At 38.8% G+C, this 20221-nt stretch overlaps 1 protein-coding gene across 4 annotated transcripts in view; it reads left to right on the plus strand.

The window, feature by feature from the left end:
* TPR (translocated promoter region, nuclear basket protein) overlaps nucleotides 1–20221 on the plus strand; it is a 43497-nt gene extending 23276 nt beyond the window's left edge. Inside the window, exons 32-51 of one of the 4 annotated variants that reach the window (XM_040564687.1) lie at nucleotides 1138–1284; nucleotides 1684–1882; nucleotides 2518–2723; nucleotides 3431–3492; nucleotides 4454–4662; nucleotides 4974–5246; nucleotides 6028–6176; nucleotides 6994–7077; nucleotides 8299–8499; nucleotides 9823–9954; nucleotides 10460–10550; nucleotides 11029–11213; nucleotides 12060–12128; nucleotides 13252–13346; nucleotides 13978–14084; nucleotides 15979–16074; nucleotides 16705–16861; nucleotides 18200–18318; nucleotides 18890–18988; nucleotides 20007–20221. In XM_040564687.1, the coding sequence (XP_040420621.1) occupies nucleotides 1138–1284; nucleotides 1684–1882; nucleotides 2518–2723; nucleotides 3431–3492; nucleotides 4454–4662; nucleotides 4974–5246; nucleotides 6028–6176; nucleotides 6994–7077; nucleotides 8299–8499; nucleotides 9823–9954; nucleotides 10460–10550; nucleotides 11029–11213; nucleotides 12060–12128; nucleotides 13252–13346; nucleotides 13978–14084; nucleotides 15979–16074; nucleotides 16705–16861; nucleotides 18200–18318; nucleotides 18890–18988; nucleotides 20007–20062 (2736 nt within the window). In that variant the 3' untranslated portion in view covers nucleotides 20063–20221. The remainder of the gene's footprint in view (nucleotides 1–1137; nucleotides 1285–1683; nucleotides 1883–2517; nucleotides 2724–3430; nucleotides 3493–4453; nucleotides 4663–4973; nucleotides 5247–6027; nucleotides 6177–6993; nucleotides 7078–8298; nucleotides 8500–9822; nucleotides 9955–10459; nucleotides 10551–11028; nucleotides 11214–12059; nucleotides 12129–13251; nucleotides 13347–13977; nucleotides 14085–15978; nucleotides 16075–16704; nucleotides 16862–18199; nucleotides 18319–18889; nucleotides 18989–20006) is intronic. The other 3 variants (XM_040564688.1, XM_040564689.1, XM_040564690.1) reach the window with 3 other exon arrangements.

The raw sequence follows: 20221 nt of genomic DNA on the forward strand, positions 1-20221 counted from the left end.
CTAATACTTCCATGTCCTTCTTCTGTTGAGGGCCCCAGGGATGAACACAGTGCTCCAGGTGGGGTCTGACAAGAGCAGAGCTCTGTGCCCTGCTGGCCGTGCTGCATTTGGCGCAGCCCAGCATGCGGTTGGCTTTCTGGGCTGAAAAAGCACGCTGCCGGCTTATGTCGAGTTTCTTGTCCACCAGCGCACCCAGGTCCTTCTCCTCAGGGCTGCTCTCAGTCCATTCTTCGTCCAGCCTGTATGTGTGCTTAGGATTGCCCCGGAGCAGATGCAGGACCTTGCACTTGGCCTTGTTGAAGCTCGTGAGGTTCGCACAGGCCCACCTCTCAAGGCTGTCGTAGAATCATAGAACAGTTTGGGTTGGAAGGGACCTCAAAGGTTCCACCCCCCCCGCCATAGGCAGGGACACCACCCACTAGTTAGGTTGCTCAGGGCCTCATCTAACCTGGTCTTGAACACCTCCAGGGATGAGGCATCCACAGCCTCTCTGGGCAACCTGTGCCAGTGCCTCACCAACCTCTGAGTGAAGGTCCAGGTCCCTCTGCATGGCATCGCTTCTCTCCAGCATGTCAACTGCACCACACAGCTTGGTGTCATTGGCAGACTGGCTGAGGGTGTGCTCAATCTCACTGTCCTCGTCACCAACAAAAATGTTAAACAGTACTGGTCCCAGTGACCCCTGAGGAACACCTGTCGTCACTGGTCTCCACCTGGACACTGAGCCATTGACCACAACTCTGAGTGTGACCATCCAGATGACTCCTTGTCTGCTGTGTGGTCCATCCTCTCCAATTTAGAGACAAGATATCATGGGGGGCATGGGGACAGTGTCAAATGCTTTGTACAAGTCCAGGCAGATGATGTCAGTTGCTCTTCCCCTATCGACCAATACTGTAGCCCCTCTGTTGAAGGCCACCAGATTTGTCAGGGATGATCTGCCCTTAGTGAAGCCATGTTGGCTGTCACCAGTCACCTCCTTATTTTCTGCCTTGGCAGAGTTTCCAGGAGGATCTGCTCCATGAGCATGTTTTGCCCAACTTAAGTGATTCGTTTGCATGCAGAAGCAGCTTGTGAAAGCAATAACATTCTAACTGGATAGTACCCTTTAGCCTTATACCACTTGACATATTTCAGATGGTAGCCGAAGCAGCAACTCAGTCTTTAGTAGAACAACAAGAAGAACAAGTTTCTGCCCAGGAAGTACAAGAGCTGAAAGACTCTCTCAGCCAAGCTGAAGGGAAGACAAAGGCTTTGGAGAATCAGGTTGAAAGTTTACAAAAGGTAAGATCAGAGCGAGCAATTTCAAAGCACCGTGTTCTACTGGAATCTTAAATAAGTAACTGAAGACTATGAGGCTGTCATTGTGTGTGTTTGTGTGTACACATACATCTGTGTGTACACAAACATGAAATGACCAAGCTATACCTCTGCCTTGCCAGGAAAGATAGACCTTAAACCTGGCTTAAATCCTGTGTCTAGTGTCTCTCATTGTTTCTTGGACTAAGTAAGTGGGGAAAAAAAAATGCTCTTCTCTCAGCTATTGCATTCAGAGAGGACTGGACTCCTTTTGTTGTTGTTGATTAAAAGTTTTTTATACAATGGCCAGCTAATAATAGGACCATGGAGCTTGTTAGACTGTATGTGCTGGAGTAGCTCATTGTGGCCAATCTCTCTCTATAGAGTATAGCAGAAAAGGAAACTGAAGCTAGAAATCTTCAGGAGCAGATATCACAGCTGCAATCAGAACTTGCTCGTTTTCATCAAGATCTGCAAGAGAAGGCTACACAGGAAGAACAGCTTAGGCAGCAGATCACTGAAAAGGAAGAGAAAACTAGGAAAACCTTGCTTGCAGCCAAGCAGAAAATTGCACAGTTAGCTGGTATTGTATTTTTTTGATGTTCTTAAGGTGTCGTCTTCTGTTTGTTTGTTGTTTTGTTTGTTTTTTTAATTATTCCCGTGGAAAGTATTTAGACAGAATTCCTAAAATATTTTCTTGACTGGATGTTACAGAATCTTTCTAAAAATGAGAAATTTAAATTCCTTACGGAGATGATACAAGTGAACAACTAGCTGTACGTCGGGGGAATTAAAATTTTGCCGTAGTTTGGCCAGTCATTTTTTTGGCAGTCTTGTTGATTAGACTGACTACTTTAGTAATTCTTCCCTCCTTTCCTGCCTTTCTATAATGTACAGGTGCAAAACATACCAATTCTATTTTTAATTGATGTTGAGAGGAACAGTGGTGCAAGAACTTGCTGGAAACATCTTGGCATTCTATAACTGCTCATTTTTTTATTTGTTGGTTATATTTATTGTCTATTTTGTGTTTATTTTTATTTAATTGCAATTAAATAGAAAAATGGCACATGAAGTTTACCTTTAAGATCTCTTTCTAAAGCTTAATGTTTTTAGGATTTCAAAACACTTCAGTAACCTTTTAAAACTGACAGACATCCAGTATGCAGAGTAGGCAGTTTTACAGTGGCAAGACTGGATTCTTTCCTATTCAATTAGGTACAAAAGAACAGCTAACGAAAGAAAATGAAGAGTGGAAGCAAAAGAGCAGTTCATTAGAAGAGCAGAAGACTGAACTGGAAGTGCGGATGAGTGCGCTCAAGTCACAGTATGAAGGTCGAATCTGCCGTCTTGAAAGAGAGCTTAGAGAGCAGCAAGAGCGACACCATGAACAGCGAGATGAGCCACCAGAATCTACAAATAAGGTACAAAATCCTTCTAGAAAGCTGTGTGAGAGGAAATAAACTGCTTTTATGTTCCATGACTGAACTGCAACAACAGCTCTTAGCACTAGCACCATTAGTTTGTTTTTTATCTATATAGTAATTAATTTCTTGGGAATACTTATGTGAAGGTGTTTTTTCTAAACATCCTAAATAATAGATGGAAATTCTTGTTAATAAATAAATTAAATTAAAAAAACAGCAGTGACCCAACAAACTGTACACTCTTCAAGTTCTGCTATCCCCAGATTACTTGCTTTGAAAATATGTAAGGTGGCTTTAGTAAAGGCGCAGAACTTAATTTAAAACCTGTTTCCTGCCAGAGTCAAAATACCCAGTGTTAGCAAGCATACAGTTGCATTGTTCACTGTGAATGAGCCAATGAACTGCACTGTTTTCTGTTTTTCTATTTTCATACATCTGTTCAGCAGGTTTTGACAGTACTCAATGTCTCAATAGCTTCAAAAAATGTCTGAAAAGATCTGAGAAATTACTGAATTGGTTGATATATTTGGTATGACTGGTTTGATTTATTTTGGAGAACTTGCAGTAATCACGAAATCTGACTAGGTATGCTAACTAATGTTATCAATTTTTAGTGAAGAGATCTGTCAGCTGAAGTGTTTCACCAAGTCACTCTCTCTGTTTCATATTTACATGGCATGATACTTTTACATCTTACATTGTAGGTCCCAGAACAGCAGAGGCAGATCTCACTCAAGTCTACTCCAGCTTCAGGTGAAAGAGGAATGTGAGTTAAAGGGTTTGGGGATTTTGCAGTTTCTGTATTTGGGAATTTTTGGTTTTGTCTTCATCTATTTGCTCTTCTTTTTAGTAAACTACTTTTCACAAATTTTCTTTAGCAACTTGGGAGATACTGGTTGAGACATGATGTTCCTCCTGTTTTCTCAGACCCATTTAATCAATAAAGGAAAAAAAATATTCAATCAATAAATTGATTGATTTAATCAATCATGTCAGATTTTGAATTGTCATATTAACCACCATGAACATGATTTTTGGGGAATATAAAATATTTTTTTAAAGTGTTTTCAGACTTCAAGAATCTTTAGTACAGCTGATTATTACCTTTCCCCTATTGAGTGAGGGGATCTTCCTTGTGCAAAGAGCTCAAGCTTGAGAAATGCACTAAATAGATGGCAACTAACAGATAAAATTGTCAAATGAAAAAGCAACCAAGCTCTAAAATGGAGATTATTACTGTATTACTAAGTTTAGAGAACCAGTTCCCTTTTAATTTTTATAACAGCATTCATTTAAACCAAGGCTGTGATGTTTAAAAATGCCATTTTAAAATTTGGCTGATCTTTGTCTCAACCAAGACTTTATGTTGCTCTGTATTGAGTGAGCCAGTTAGTTTTAGTATAAGGTATATTACTGACTATAAGAAAGACCCAGCGCAGCTTATGTTATGAGCTATGCACTGCTCCTTTTGGTCTGCTTACGGTTTTGTAGTTGATTAACCTTGAAGAAATCTGTCAAACCTTTAAGCTGGACAGAATGCTGCTAATGGTGTAGTGGGTCACTTGTTTTAAACTATTAGCAAATTTTGGAAGACATATCATTATGTCTTTGCAGGTTTTTAAATTCAAAACCTTTAAAAATGACTATGGTTATGATAATGTATTTAAACTTGATATTTTAAAATCTGCTTTTAAATGTGTGCTACCATAATGAATCCTGTCTTTCAGCGCTAGCACTTCAGATCCACCAACAGCGAATATTAAGCCAACACCGGTTGTGTCAACTCCGAGTAAAGTGACTGCTGCAGCAATAGCTGGGAATAAGTCTACTCCAAGAGCTAGTATCCGTCCAATGGTTACTCCTGCTACAGTCACTAATCCTACCACTACTCCAACTGCAACAGTTATGCCGACAACACAGGTGGAGACTCAGGAAGGTGAGCATTTTAGGGTACTACAGGGTTCTACAGTAAACATAAATGCTACTTTTCCCTTGAAATCTCATTAATTATTAGTTTAAAGATACTTGAAGGTACTTTCATTGTCCCTGCATCTCTTTAAATATTGTCCTTTTTAAGGCAACAGAAAAGTTCATGAGTTCTCAATTCCTGAAGACAGGTGTGAGAAGCAATGTTAACTGAATCTAGGAAACATTGAGTTTTGACTGTTCAGGGCATCCTGAAGTGGAGAATGTGAACTGTGCTAGATAATATGAAGTCAGTTGAATGTGCTACTGTTTGCCTTTCAGCTATGCAATCAGAAGGACCCGTGGAGCACGTTCCTGTCTTTGGAAGCACTAGTGGGTCTGTGCGTTCCACCAGCCCTAATGTTCAGACATCTCTCTCTCAGCCCATCTTGACTGTTCAGCAGCAGACTCAAGCAACTGCTTTTGTGCAGCCCACTCAGCAAAGTCATCCTCAGATTGAGCCCGCTAATCAGGAGCCATCCCCTACCATTGTAGAAGTTGTACAGAGCTCTCAAATAGAGAGGCCCTCCACTTCTACAGCAGTGTTTGGCACAGGTTGGTTTCATTTTATAGGCCTACCTTTTTGAATCATTGATTTTAAGTAGCTCTACTGTCAAAACAGGCCTAGCTTCAGAAAAAGAATTCGCTTGTGATTTTTTTTTCCTCTTAGTTTACTGCAAATTTTACAAATTTTTACAAGTAGGCTCCTTTCTTGAACATTCCAAAATGCTACTCCTGAAATTCTGATGTCACCACATTCCTTAAAGATAAAAATTCATGTATTTATCTATCCAGAGTGGTGTTGGGGTTTAACACATTAAATCCTTCTGCTCCTGTTTCCACCATACTGTTGGAGCAAGGTTAATTTTAGGAGTCATTAGTAAACTACGTAAGCTGGAATATGAAATATAGAGAACACTGATGCTACTCAGTGTGATGCATTGTTGTGTGTCTGCTGCACACAGTGTAGAATTTGGTTTAGAATACATATTTCACAAAACAGACTTTTGTAAACTGCTTTGTTTTCCAGCTGACACTCTGTTAACTCTTAGGTGCCCTTGTCAGAAGCAAAAATGTTGGAAAAAGTATTTTAACTATAATCCTGAGAATCTTATATTGGGGTTCAATTAGGGAGTGAATATGGATCCAAGAACATAAGGCTTGTAACCAAAGAGGCTGATATTTTCATGATGTAGGAAACAGCAAAATGAAATTGATTCTGTTATCATTCAGTGCAGAAAAAGAGGTGGTCTTCCAGAGTAAAATACCAAACCTTTTGATTTTCTGCTTCCTACATTTCTAGTTCTCCTTCAAGTAACTGAGAGGTTCTTCTAAGTTTCAGCTACCCCGAGTTCTTCTCTGTCTAAACGTCCACGAGAGGAAGAGGAGGATAACACTGTGGAAAACTCGGAACAAATTTCGGAGGAGACAGTGGATGTACCTCTTCCAAAGAAAATGAGAAACATGCAGAGAGTTGGTCCTGAGGTTTGTAGGAACATAAAATGCTACTACTTAATCTGCCACTTTGGTTGATTTTAATGGGAAGAGGAAGTGTGTTACTTCAAAGCAAGTCAGTTAATTTTTGACATGACTTTTTCTTCTGTCAAAAAAGAAAGCAAGTACGTTTGGGTATCATAAAAGGCAGAGGTTGTTGCAGTTGCAATGGCAGATTCAAATCTTGGCTGTAGTGTGTATGGAGAGAGGGGGCCATATTCTATCATTGAAGAGGAAGAATTTAGAATATTTTTAAATGTGGTCTAGAAGGTTGTTATCTACAGTCATTCTGCCAAGGAAGCAAAGACGAGAAGTTTCATGGAAAAGCTTAGAGAAGATGTGTGTGAAATACTGTGTGAGGGAGTTGGGATATCGTGGAAAAACGGATTGAACTTGAGATACCTCACAGCAGGCAACTCATGAAAAATATTAAGGAAGACAAAGGCACTTCATTAACTGTGTAGGAAACGGATGTTGCATAACATAGAAGGGCAAGATTGTAAGAAGATTATCACTGAATTTGCTCAGAGGATGGAGATGGAGTGGGAGACTTCAAGGTTTCTTTCCTGGTTCTGAAAAGTTTTAGAGATGTAGAAGAGAATAGGTCCACTGGACTGGAATGGGAAAACTGTATTTCTTCAGGTGCTAGATAAAAACAGAGCTAAAAGAGAAAAATAAGCGTTATCCATATCTTTGTGAGAAAAGATAAGCTTTATATAAAATAATAATAATGATCTCTGCTATGTTAAAGAATGAAACTTTAGGATTACTGATGTGTTTTAAATGAGAAAAATATATGGTCTTTCAGGAGGAAGTGACAGCAGAAGAGAGCACCGATGGTGAGGTAGAAGCTCAAACATACAATCAAGACTCACAGGACTCAATTGGAGAAGTAAGCATATTTGAAAAGAAGAAAATTATAATTTCAGCAAAAATAAGCTTTTTTTTCAAACATTTTTGAAAGAAAATTCAAATCAGGTCTTGCAGATTTTCAATAGAAAGCAGTTAAAACCATTTTAAGTTTAAACTTCCTACGTTCAAGGATAGATATTAAATTTTTATTGCACTCAGCATATACCTACATAAGTAGCTGTGGGAATGTTAACGGAGCTTTGCAATTTTGAATGTAATTTAATGTGGTTTAGAAATCCGAGTATCTTTATACCAATTCGATGTTGTAAAACTGAGACGTAGAGATTAAATGTGTCACAGTCTTAAAACAGAATTTGAATTTTCATTTCTTCATTTACTCCTTTGCTTTCTGGCTTTAATTTTAGAGAAAGATTTCACAAGTCCTTGAGCAAGCTTAGCGTTAGATGGGTCATGGTGTGTTAAACAACAAACAAAAATACTAAAATAAAAGCAACTTAAAATGCACGTTGTAGCAGAGTTAGCAAAGCCAAACACGAGTGAAAAACATGTATTTAATCTCCTTTCTCTTCAGAAACATGTACAAATCATGGTAATTTTCTAACTTAGCAAAGCCTCATGTAGAGTTGTAGAATCTATTTCATATAAGTAGTAGTGGATATTGAGTCTTTAGTGAGGCATTTTCCCTCAATAACCTTTATATATTTAGAAGTTTATCCCCCCACTAAATCCTGGCTGTGTGCCGTCTGTTCCACAGGTATCTTTAAACTTTCTTTAAAAGTTCTAGTACTTGATGTGATTATTTTAAATTCTGCTGCTTTACAGCAGAATTTGCAATATTATAGTGACACAAAGTTTGGAAAATAACAAAATCTAGTTACCTTACCTGAACACTACAAAAAGTATATGTTAGAGTCCTAATTTTTTTCATTTTTTGAGAGGCTTTTTTTCCTTGATACATTTTTTTTTTATTAGCATTTCTGGTCATTTTTGTCAGATTCAGTTCAACTGTTTTGAACATACATTTGTGCTGAATGAAAAGAGAACAATTTGATAACTGGCTATCATGCAAATTGCTTTACTGTTCCTCCAGACTGAAAGAACTCTAAAACAGCAGCTCAGAGTTGATGCTCAGAAGAGAAATGGTTATTCCTTGATCCTGGGGAGACTTTTAGTTGTCTGTATTTGATCGTCATATGCTACATTTTGTTTTCTTTTTATTATTTGCTTTTATCTTTTACAGGGTGTTACACAGGGAGAGTACACTCCCATGGAGGATAGTGAAGAAACTTCTCAGTCTATCCCAATAGATCTTGGACCTCTTCAGTCAGATCAACAAAATACTTCTTCATCTCAGGATGGTCAGTCCAAGAGAGATGATGTAATTGTGATTGATAGTGATGATGAAGATGATGATGATGAAGAAAATGAAGGCGAGCAGGAAGTATGTATACCATAGAATGACTTTATTTAACAGTTACTGTACTTAAATTTGATGAAAGATAAAATTGTAAAGCTCATCTTGCACAGTCAGTATAATTAAGAACATCCTTTTGGCTGTATAAGTATTGTCTGGACTTCTGTAGCCTGGACTTAGTGTCTCAAAGACACTTGCTAATTCCACTTGATTTTTTGGAGTTGTAAAATTCCACAATGCCTCTTGAGTTCCAAAATGAGATCCCCCCCCTCTGCCCTTAGCCAAGCCATCCTCATGCCCTCTTTGCTTCACTTCAGACACATGGGAGTTGCCTGCTCCTGCATTCCTTACAGGTGGCTAGCATTTGTGGACCTCAGCGGATCTCACTAACTAGTTTCTTGAGCAATCTACAGTCTGCTCTCCCCAAATCCAGGGTAGTAGCTTTGCTGATAGTTTTTCTTGAATCACCAAAGGATTTTAAATTCAACCATTTCATGATTGCTGTGGCTAAGGCAGCCACCAATCATCACTTCACCCACAAGATCATCTCTATTCACAAACAACAGATTGAGGTAGGCAGCTTTCATAGTTGGCTCCTTGAGTCCCTCTGTCAAATTTATCTTCAGTGTGCTTTAGGAATTTCCTGGCCCTGTTGATGTCTGCTTTATGATAATCCCAGTTAATATCTGGGAAGTTGAAATAACTTGTAAGGACAAGGGCAACTGATTTAAAGATTTTCCCTAATACCTTTTATTGATGTTGTCATCGTGACTGGGTCATCTAAAGCAGACACCCATCATCTGCTCTATTAGCTTTCCCCCTAATCCTGACCAGTGGATCTCAACCATGTCATCCCCAACTACAAATGCTGTACAGTCCAACCCATTCCACAGAGTGCTGCTCCTCCACCTCACCTGCCCTGTCTGTCTCTCCTGAAGTGTCTGTAACTGTCCATCACGGTATACCAGCCACAGGACTCTTCCCACCAAGTCTTTTTTCCCCTCCAAGTTAAGTCTGTTTTGCTTGTGACTGTAATCAGTAAGTGAACTTCCTGTCTTTGTCTTGCTCCTTGAGCTTTTCTATCTTATTTTGTGCCTCCCTCCTGTTGAAGAGAGGGAGTGAGAGAGCAGCTGGGCGGGTATATGGCAGCCAGCCGAGGTCAGCCTACAACAGCAATTGAAAAATACATACATCCACTCTACGAACAATAAACACTGAGTATCTTCAGAAGGAGTTCCACAAACAAAGGGGGTCTCTGTACCATGAAGTGAAGCTTACCGCTTGACTACATGAAGTGTTTCTGCTGCTCTTTCAGCATTTCCCTAAAGTATTTTTATGGTACTATTGCAGGATTATGAAGATGAGGAAGAGGAAGATGAGGATGATGATGAAGACACAGGGATGGGGGATGAAGGTGATGACAGTAATGAAGGAACTGGTAGTGCTGATGGGAATGATGGGTACGAAGCAGATGATGCTGAGGTGAGATTTGTGCCTTTTTATAGTCTGCTAAATTACTTGGAAGAAATTGGTGGTGTAATGCATTTGGAAAGATTTGAATACTTGAAAGTCATTTATCCCAGAAAATTGAGGTTGCTAGGAGGTGTAGTAATTTCTGTTATAACTGATCTTTTCACAAGAAAAATCAACTCTGAATGTGTAAGACAGAATGAAAATGCAAAGTGTAAGAGCCAGCATCAAAAAATGTGGATGCCAAGTTAGTGAGGCAGTTTCTTCAAAAGCTGGATATTTCATTGTCTGTTATTAAATGATGATGACCATGTTGTTCACATTTGTGTATGCACAGATATTCAAAAACTTTGAAATTTCATACAGTTGCATACATGTATGTAACTTCATAGGTATTTACAGGAATATTTTAAGATTTCATATATATGACTTTTTTTTTACTTTCTGAATGCTTATATATTCTTTTTACAGCCAGAGGGTGTTTGGTGCTAAATCACATTATGTTTGTTGGTTTTAGGGTGCTGATGGTACAGATCCTGGAACAGAAACTGAGGAGAGCCTGGGAGGAGGTGAAAGCAACCAGAGGGCAGCAGATTCTCAAAATAGTGGTATGGTTGATTCATGTTTATTCAAAATCTGTCTGTAAAGGGGAAAATGTAGAAGTCATTTTGCATGTGTTAAAAATTGCTCTTAAGGATGTACAGCAAAGTGTTAATGACCATTTTAACCTGAAATGTAGATTCCGTTGAAATGTTCTCTTCTAGATATATTCTACATTCCTTTGATAACCCTGCAGCCTCTGGTTGCTGTAGAAGCTGCTGTGGATGGCTCAGGAGATTAATACCCTCAATCCAAATCAGTGTCTGAATAATCAATAGCTTGTTTTGGTGCTAGTGTTGGCTTAGCTTGCACAAGTCCCCTTTCAAAGGATTTGAAGTAACAGCATTGTGCTGTCCCCACTTCTGCAAGAGTAAAAATGTCCATTTTAATGTGGTAACAGAATTTGAAGATCTACCTTAATTTTTTTCTGAATTAAAAATATTTGGAGGGCATAAATTTACTGCTCCATATTTCCATATGTTTTAGGTGAGGGGAGTACAAGTGCTGCGGAGTCCACTTTTCCTCATGAAAGTTCAAGAGAACAGCAACCATCGTCTGCCTCAGAGAGACAGGCCCCTCGACCCCCACAGTCACCACGCAGACCACCACATCCATTGCCTCCACGACTAACTATTCATGCTCCTCCTCAAGAACTGGGTCCTCCAGTACAGGTATAAAATAGTCCTAGCAGTTCAGAAGAACTGTATGATTTTCTTCTAAATGAAGTCTAAGTACTCTGCATATTGTAAAAATAGATCACATCTATTTAGCATCCTGAAAATGGAAGCTGATCAAAATGACCTAACAGGTCTCCTTCTACAGATTATCACCGGAGAGGGAACATTGAAAGCGGTAAAGCACTTGTATCTTGAAATGATTATACCAATGTTATTTATTAATGCGGGCTGATATTTCCACTATTTAAAAAAAACTGTTCTTAAACACCTTGTAACTCAGACTAGTAGGGATTTTTATTAGTCTCTGCCCCAATGCAGACTGGGCAAAAGAAAGTTGCTATTCATTTTCTAAGCTAAACCTTTCAACAAGAGTGTCTGACTGATGATTATGTTTTGACATAGACCTATAGATTTTGTAAATGAAAATGTCACAACCTGAATTTTGCAAAAAAAAAAATAAAAAAATAAAAATAATCTAACTATGGAACTGTACTTTACCATTAACTTGGTCTGTGGCTCAGGGCCATGAAATTTCTGTGCTGAAATTTTTTGTCCTCAGTAGAAAGTAAAATAAAATAGTAACGTTGCTTACCCAGGATTTAAACCTACATGCTTCTCTTTCGTGGTTAGGCCAGGCAGCATATGTGAACTGTTGGGTATCTGCTGCCACAATCTATTCTTTAAAAAGGTGTGATGGTGTACTGAGCAGTGTTCTATACTGAAATACAATTGTTATGCTCTTACTTACGTAGCCACTGTACTTGGCCCTGATTGAACAACTCTGTGCTATTAGAATTCCAGGGAAGCATTCACAGTACGTTTTTTCTCTTTACTATAAAGAGAATCCAGATGACTCGAAGACAGTCAGTGGGACGTGGGCTTCAGCTAACTCCTGGTATAGGTGGGATGGTAAGTGTATGAAAGTCTACTACTACTACCCTTTTTTGAGGGAATTCATAACTCTTAGACATCTTCAGGAAAAAAAAAATGTAGCTACTGGGGTCAGGAGTGAGATGGATTCTTGCAAGTAATATCTCAGTGCTTTAGTTTATATGCAGTTTAGTTTATGCAGTTAGTTTATATATTAATTATGGAATGCAAATACTAGAAAAGTTTGGTTGAGAAAAAAGGTGTTGAATGGATTTTGTCCAAGTCAGATTTAATTACTTGTTTTTAGAATCAGTCTTAAGTGGATATATTATTTGAAAAGTGTTTTCAGCCTCATACTAAAGGAGCAATGCTAATTCGTGTATGACTTCTGACTGTCTCTTTCAACTAATTTTGACCCCTTTATCTAATTTCAACCATATTTGACAGAACAAATACAAGTTCTTTGAGGGTGGGGAGAGATTGACTGTGATGGAAAAGTATACTTTCTGCAATCAAAGGCATCAGCTCAGTATATTTTTATTCTGCTTGCATTGCATGTACCTGGCATTCAGTTTCTGCTTGGAACTGGCCTAACCACCTGTTTTTTTGCCTGGACAATAATTGAGCATATGGAAGGGAGCTTGGGTATTTCAGAAAGGTTTGAAAAGATATGGACAAGGAGATGAAGAGAATGCTTCATGGATTGGGAATGGATGAGGGAAGAGGGAGTGGAGTGTCTGGCTTTGTAGGTAGTGTAGGAACAAAAGATACAAATTGATTCACATTGTGAAAAATCCCATAATCCAGGTATATTAACTAAGACACATAATTCCTATGTATTTATGAATGAGTCACCTCAGGATTCCTTTGTAGTCGACACTTTGGCAGGGTTTTCTGTTGAAGCAGATGTCTACAAATCCTTTAAATGTTGGGTGTCATGGATATGTGGTTGTTTTTTTTTTGTGTGTGCGTGTGTCACTTGTAAGGGCAACCTATATAAACGGCCCAGATTTAGATGTCTGAAGTGACATAAAACTTGTGTTACAGTTAAATCTGTCTTTGTTTTGCTCAACAATGTGGAAAAAGCAAACAAACCCTTAACTTCGTTTGGTAGGAACTGGAAGTACATTGTAGGCTCTCATATCAGTCTCTTTTTTTCCAGCAGCAGCATTTCTTTGATGATGAGGACAGAACAGTTCCAAGCACACCAACTCTAGTAGTTCCACATCGTACAGACGGGTTTGCTGAAGCAATTCAGTAAGTAGATGTAAAAAAATGAGTAGAATTATGACATATTTTTTCCTCTTGTCATTGGAATGAAAATAAATCCAAGCAAAATGAATTTCTAATGGGAGTAACATGCTATGATGTATACAAGATGACTAATCTCATCTTAATTAAGTAAACATTGAAGTATGTATTATGAAACTTAACAGCAAATTAGGAGGCAGGTCACCTCCAATATTTGTTTCCCTCAGCCCCCATACTAATATTCTAACAATTAGTAACAAATGGTGGATAATTTTGTGTTACATGTGCTACTGACCAGTAAAAGTAGCACAAGTTCACCTCCATTTTTGGATTTGGGATGGTTCTGCACATGTCTACTAATCCACTTAAAATTGTGAGGATTCATCACATGAATAAGGAAATAATATTCTGTTCAGGACTCTTTTACTGCTTTTTATTGCTTTTGGATGCAGTCCAAATAAGTTTGAGAAACTAATCACTATTGAATTAGTAGTAGTTTAGCTTTCTTTTGATGATTACTATTAATTCATTTTGTCACACGCTAAGTTGTTCTCTTGTTTTGTTTAGAAAATTCTTTTTTTTTCCTGATCATTGGAAGTTGCAGAATTCTTTTAAATTAAAATCTTTATTTTCATAGTTCCCCTCAGGTAGCTGGAGTTCCTCGATTCAGATTTGGACCCCCTGAAGATATGCCACAAACTAGTTCAAGTCACTCTGACCTTGGTCAGCTTGCATCGCAAGGAGGTGAATCATTTCTATACTTCTTCCTCCATGGTTGTTTGAGTTTAAAAAAAAAAGTTCAGCCATTTAAAATGCAATTTTCCTTTGGGTACATGTGGAATGTGGGAACCTCTGACTTCTAAATACTTGTCAGCAGAAAGATTAATGGTAAAATGAAAAGGTGTTTCCTTCAATATGCTTGACTTCTATTTTTGTTATGGTTTAAAAAGTAGAATACTTCTGTGGCTGAGAGACAGGCTTGTGAACTGAAGAAACATAGCTGCAGTTTTATGCAGGACAAATTGCCTGCTGGTCACCAGACACTTATTTTAACGAGAACTGAAATATTGCAGGACTGGCTTTTTACTGTAGTTTTCCTGTTGATATAAGCTTTTTTTTTTTTCAGTAAAATCACATAATCAGAATATCCTGAGTTGGAGGGGGACCCACAAGGGTAATTGAGTCTTAACTCCTGGCTCCACACAGGACCGCCCAAAAACCAGACACTGTGTCTGAGAGCGTTGTCCAAACGCTTCTTGAGCTCCAGCAGCTCGGTTCCCAGACTACTGGAACTGGGGAGCCTGTCCCAGTGCCCAAACACCTCTCGGTGCAGAACCTCTCCCTAACACCCGGCCTGACCCTCCCCTGTCCCAGCTCCATGCCATTCCCTCAGGTCCTGTCGCTGTCCCCAGAGAGCAGAGCTCAGTGCCTGCCCCTCTGCTCCCCTCGTGAGGGAGCTGCAGGCCACCATGAGGCCTGCCCTCAGCCTGCTCTGCTCTGGGCTGTAAAAAACAAATGACCTCACTACTCCTCAGATGTCTTGCCCTCTAGACCCTTTATCATCTTTGCAGCCCTCCTGTGGATACTCTAATGGTTTTAGGTCATTCTGATGTTGTGGTGCCCAAAGCTGCACCCAGTGCTCAAACTGAGGCTGTACCAGTGCAGGGCAGAGGGGTTGATTCCTTCCCTTGACCAGCTGGCAGTGCCATGCCTGAGGCACCCCAGCATGCAACTGGACCTTTCGACTGCCAGGGCACGCTTGACATGTATTCAGCTTGGTGTCAGCCAGAACCCCCCGCTTCCCTTTCTGCAGGGCTGCTCTCCAGCTTCTTGTCCCACAGTCTGTACCTACCCAGGGTTGCCTCAGCCCCAGTGCAGAAGCCACCACTTGTTCTTGTTAAATGTCGTATGGTTGGTGATTGCCCAGTCTCCTAATTTGTCAAGATCTTTTTGCAAGATCTCTCCACCCTCAGCAGCTCCTCCAAATTTAGTATCATCTGTAAACTTAATTTGGATGCAGGACTTGAATACATACTGACCGTTTTTTTAAAACCATTAGAGAACTGGCACTAAAATGGAGCCCTGCAGAACCCCACTAGTGACTGTCTGCCAGCCTGATGCAACTCCACTTACTATAACTCTTTGAGCCTGACCTGTCAGCCAATTGTTTGCCCATCATATTATGTATTTGTCTAGCTGTTTCCTGGATGTTTTGTCCAGAAGGATATAAATAATAGGGGAAATCAGCAAATGCAAAGAAATCTTTGAGATATATTCTTGCTTGTTAAGAGATGGCCAGGCAGTCTGTATTGTCTTTACTATTGTCCTGACTCAGTTTCTTTCCCCTGCATCCCTGTCAGCATGGAACAGTATGCTATTGTTTGAAGAAAGCTGACAGCAAAACAATGGTGTAAGGAAAAAGACTAAATCAAAATTATTAGTAGTATTTTCATCAAGCTTATACCTTTCAAGAAATTGTAATTAGCTATGACAGTAAGTCAAAATCATTTGTAATAACAAAAATCTCCATTCTTAAGAATCTATCACTGGATTCTGTCAGGTGTACAGAGAGAAGAAAGCAGTTAATCTGTACTTTATCTGGCTATATAAGTTGTCACTACAACTTTGTGTATTGCAGGTTTAGGAATGTATGAAACCCCCCTCTTCCTTGCTCACGAGGAAGAATCAGGTGGTCGTAGCGTTCCAACAACACCTTTACAAGTAGCAGCACCAGGTAAGTGGCAGGAAATTGGCAAGCTGAAGTAAAGGTTAGAAATTTCAGTTTTCCAGAAAGGAATTACCATAGAATCATAGAACGGCTTGGGTTGGAAGGGACCCTAAAGATCATCTTGTTCCAACCCCCTGCCACAGGCAGGGATGTCACCACTAGATCAGGCTGCCCAGGGCCTCGTCCAGCCTGGCCTTGAACACCTCCAGGGATGGGGCATCCACAGCCTCTCTGGGCAACCTGTTCCAGTGCCTCAGCACCCTCTGAGTGAAGAATTTCCACCTAACACCTCATCTAAATCTGCCCTTTTAGTTTAAAACCATTCCCACTTGTCCTATCATCTGAGTAAGCAAAAAGTCGCCCTCCGTCTTTCTTATAAGCCCCATTTAAGTATTGAAAAGCTCCAGTAAGGTCACCTGGAGCTTTCTCTTTTCCAGGCCGAACAGCCCCATCTCTCTCAGCCTTTCTTGCTAGGAGAGGTGCTCCAGCCTCTGATCATTTTTGTGGGAATTATAATTAATTATATACTGTCAGGAGCGTTCCAGTAGCTCTATTCTTTATGGGCCTAAGATTTCCATAGATTTTCTTTAGGAAGTCAAAGCTAACTATGTTTATTGAACTACCTTTCCTGTACAGTTACAGTTTTTACTGAAAGTACCTCAGCTGATGCTTCAGAGCATGCTTCTCAGTCTGTTCCAATGGTTACAACATCTACTGGCAATCTGTCCACCACTACAGAGGCTGGAGCTGGGGATGATGGGGATGAAGTTTTTGCAGAGGCAGAATCTGAAGGGTAAGCTGTACCTTCATTGTTTGACTTGAATTCATGTTAGTTTTAATTCTAACGATCATTTAATTTTAACTATGCCTATGATCCATTAAGTTTCCATTTAACCTGTTCTGGTACAAAGGTCAGTCCACCAGGCTTTAGTAATTTTGCTAAGTAAAGTACTGTGACCTTTTCATGTGAAAACAAAGCTTTTCTTCTGCTAATTTAACATAGCTAATACTTGTCACTTTAAAGATATTTTCCCCATTTGTTCAGAATACAGAGGGCTCCATTGTAGTCAAATACAGATGGTAAAGGCCCCAGTTTGAATGAATAAAGGCTAAAGCATTGCTGGTTGTCAGTAGATAAAATCACTCCTAACAAGGAGTTCAGAAGCTGTTCAGTTAAGCCAGTGCAAGTATTAAAGCCAGCGCACAAGGGAGAGGAATTAGTGGTTTTTAAAAATGGGATAGACAAATGTCTTTTGTCTCCTACCTTGCCATTGCATTTTTTTATATTTATAGTAATTACTGTATTATGTGTTATGACCAAATATAAATCTAAAAGGGCAAAGGCTATATTTTAATATATATTTTACTTTTTCTTGATGCAGCACCAATGTGCTTCACCATAGTCTGTCTGCGCGTTTGAGTAGCAAGGGCTGAGGATGGATTTTTTGATGTTAAGATCACATTGTTTCCTACAAAATATAGACATGTTAGACATAAATCCACGTAGGAATTAAATGGTTCACAGAATAGTGCTTGTAGTTCAGAAAAGGCATTTTTCGCATCTTAGGAGTTTCGGTTGTCTTCTAACATTTTATTTATATATGTTTACATTTAAGTTGATTATTAAATTAAATGTATACCAAAAAGCAAGCTGTATTTAAACTAAATGGAATGTTTAATTATCCTTTTCTCTTCCATCCTCATATTGCTTTTTTTTTTTTGCCTTTTGAAGACAGAATCCAAAAAATTTAGATAGTGCACCACTGAGTGGATGTCCCTCAGCTTTATCCTTCCCCTGTCTAAACGTGCATACAACTATCATGTTCTGCTTTTAGTCGTTGTTACTAAATAGCTTCTATAACTTTCTCTGAGAGGTGATTAATATATTAGTTGTGCATGTGCAGTTGGGCTACATAACAAGGAAATTATATCACTATTTTTCTAAAAGCCAGATAAACCTGTTATAATTAAGTGGAGCAGTGAAAGCTGAAGAAAACATGAAAATTTCTGGGAAAGGATGTTTGGAAAGGAATCTTTCTGCTCTAAAATAATGCTTTCTTTCCCTGAGTTTTTGTCAGTGTGAATACAATCATCTCTCTTCTTCCCATCCTAACCCCCTGCTCCCTTCTAGAATTACTTCAGAAGCTGGCCTAGAAATTGATAGCCAGCAAGAAGAAGAATCTGTTCAAGCATCTGATGAGTCAGATCTTCCTTCTACTAGTCAAGATCCTCCCTCTAGTTCATCTGCAGGTACTGGTTAATTGCTGTAAACAACTATTTCATTAAGTGTAGGAACTTTTTTGGACTAGCATTGTGCGCTGCTGCTGCTGCACGTATACAACACAAGCTATCAACTCGAATAAGAACATGTTTAGATGCCTTTAGTCTTGATGGCAAATCATTTTTACTTGGACCACAGTAACTACAGTAATCCATAGTAAGAATAATGCTTCAAGGAGCAAGAGTTACTGCTGATACATCAATGATGCATGAGTCTCATCAGTCTATCAACTGTTACATTTGATGTCAGATTTAAAATAGTTTTCAATTACATTGTCAGAGAATATAAGTAAATGACTGCTCAATAAGTAAATGACTGTTCAGTTACTGATTTACCAGCTAGCACAGATAATGAATGAAATGCCACACTTAACTTGTTCTGAGGCTTTTATTTATATCAGAAGTGTCAATGAAATAGTGCTCACCTTCATAATTTTAAGGTAGATTCAAGACCATAACCTGTATCAAGTCATGTAAACATTAACAGTGCAAAACCATGCCAGAAAAAGACATTCTTTTCTGTATTTCCACCTCTTCACAGACACAAGTAGTAACCAGCCTAAGCCATTTCGACGTGTTAGACTTCAGCCACCAACATTAAGAACCGGAGTTCGTGGCCGTCAGTTCAACAGACAGAGGGGTAAGCATGGTTGCTCAAATTCAGGCTCCTTTTTTCTTCCAAACCAATTTTTATTGCTTTCTTCTTTGCTGACCATATATGCAGTACTTTATATGCTTGTGTTTGCTTGTAAGACACTGAATAATACAGCATCCGTGCCCTAGCTTTCAGTATGTTGCCCTAAAAGCTCTGTAGGTTTTTTTAGTATATTAGTCTGAGCATTTTTGTAATAGGCAAACTTTTCCTGTGGCACTTGCTTTATCAATGGAGAGAAAGTGAATGGCACTATAGACCTTACAAATTTAACTTATTAGACCTTACCAAAATTTTAAAAGAAGCTTTAAAAATAAATACTAGGATATAAGATTATAAATCTTTGTTTTTAAGATTATATGTCAGTTTCCTGTTCAGCACACAAGGAGTTCCAGTTATCTCACCATGTCTTATGCTGATTTTATTTTTTTAAATTATTTTTTTTTAAAAAAAGGAATTTAAGTAAGCATTACAGTTGCTTTTTTTATTCAATGTAGTGTTAAACCAGGAAAATAAATTGTTTGCATTTCCTGTATTCAGAAAAATCTTTATATTAATTGTATTCAGTTTAGCATTATCTTAACATTCCATAAGACTTGACATGAGTATTGAAATATATGTATTTGTTAAACTAAAAAGTGAAAGAAAAAACAGTGAGGATGACGACCTAGGATAGATTTCCACTATGTTGTATCACCATTTCTTTATTAAGTACAAGGAGGGGGCTAACTGATTTCAAATATGGCATGAGCCCTGTACATGTTCTTTTGGCACAGAGCCTGAGACAGGATCACAAGTCAACAACATTCTGTTAAATGACAGAAGCATAAGGTATCCGTATCACTAGGGTCTAGGGGAGGAAGAAGGAGATTGAATTTTACCAGAAAGGAAGTGTTCCACTGCAGTAGAAATTCTTTAGAGATGGATGAATATCATGTGTACTAATGTTTGATTAAAAGGGTGAAAAGGATTTCTCTTAATGCATTTGTTTTCTTTCCCAACACAGGTGTAACTCATGCAATGGGAGGCAGAGGAGGCCTGAACAGAGGAAATATTAGTTAAATGATCTGTAAAGTAATTACAGCTGTGTATACAAATGTGCCAGTTTGCCTGTGGTTGCTTTAGTGTAATGAAGCCAGAGCTTAAAGCAGCATTTTATACTTAGATTTGTGTGCACACACTTCAATGTCTTTATTAATAAAATCAGACAAACTGTCAAAA

Source organism: Cygnus olor, chromosome 8 (genome assembly GCF_009769625.2).
Source record: "Cygnus olor isolate bCygOlo1 chromosome 8, bCygOlo1.pri.v2, whole genome shotgun sequence".
Taxonomy (NCBI): domain Eukaryota; kingdom Metazoa; phylum Chordata; class Aves; order Anseriformes; family Anatidae; genus Cygnus; species Cygnus olor.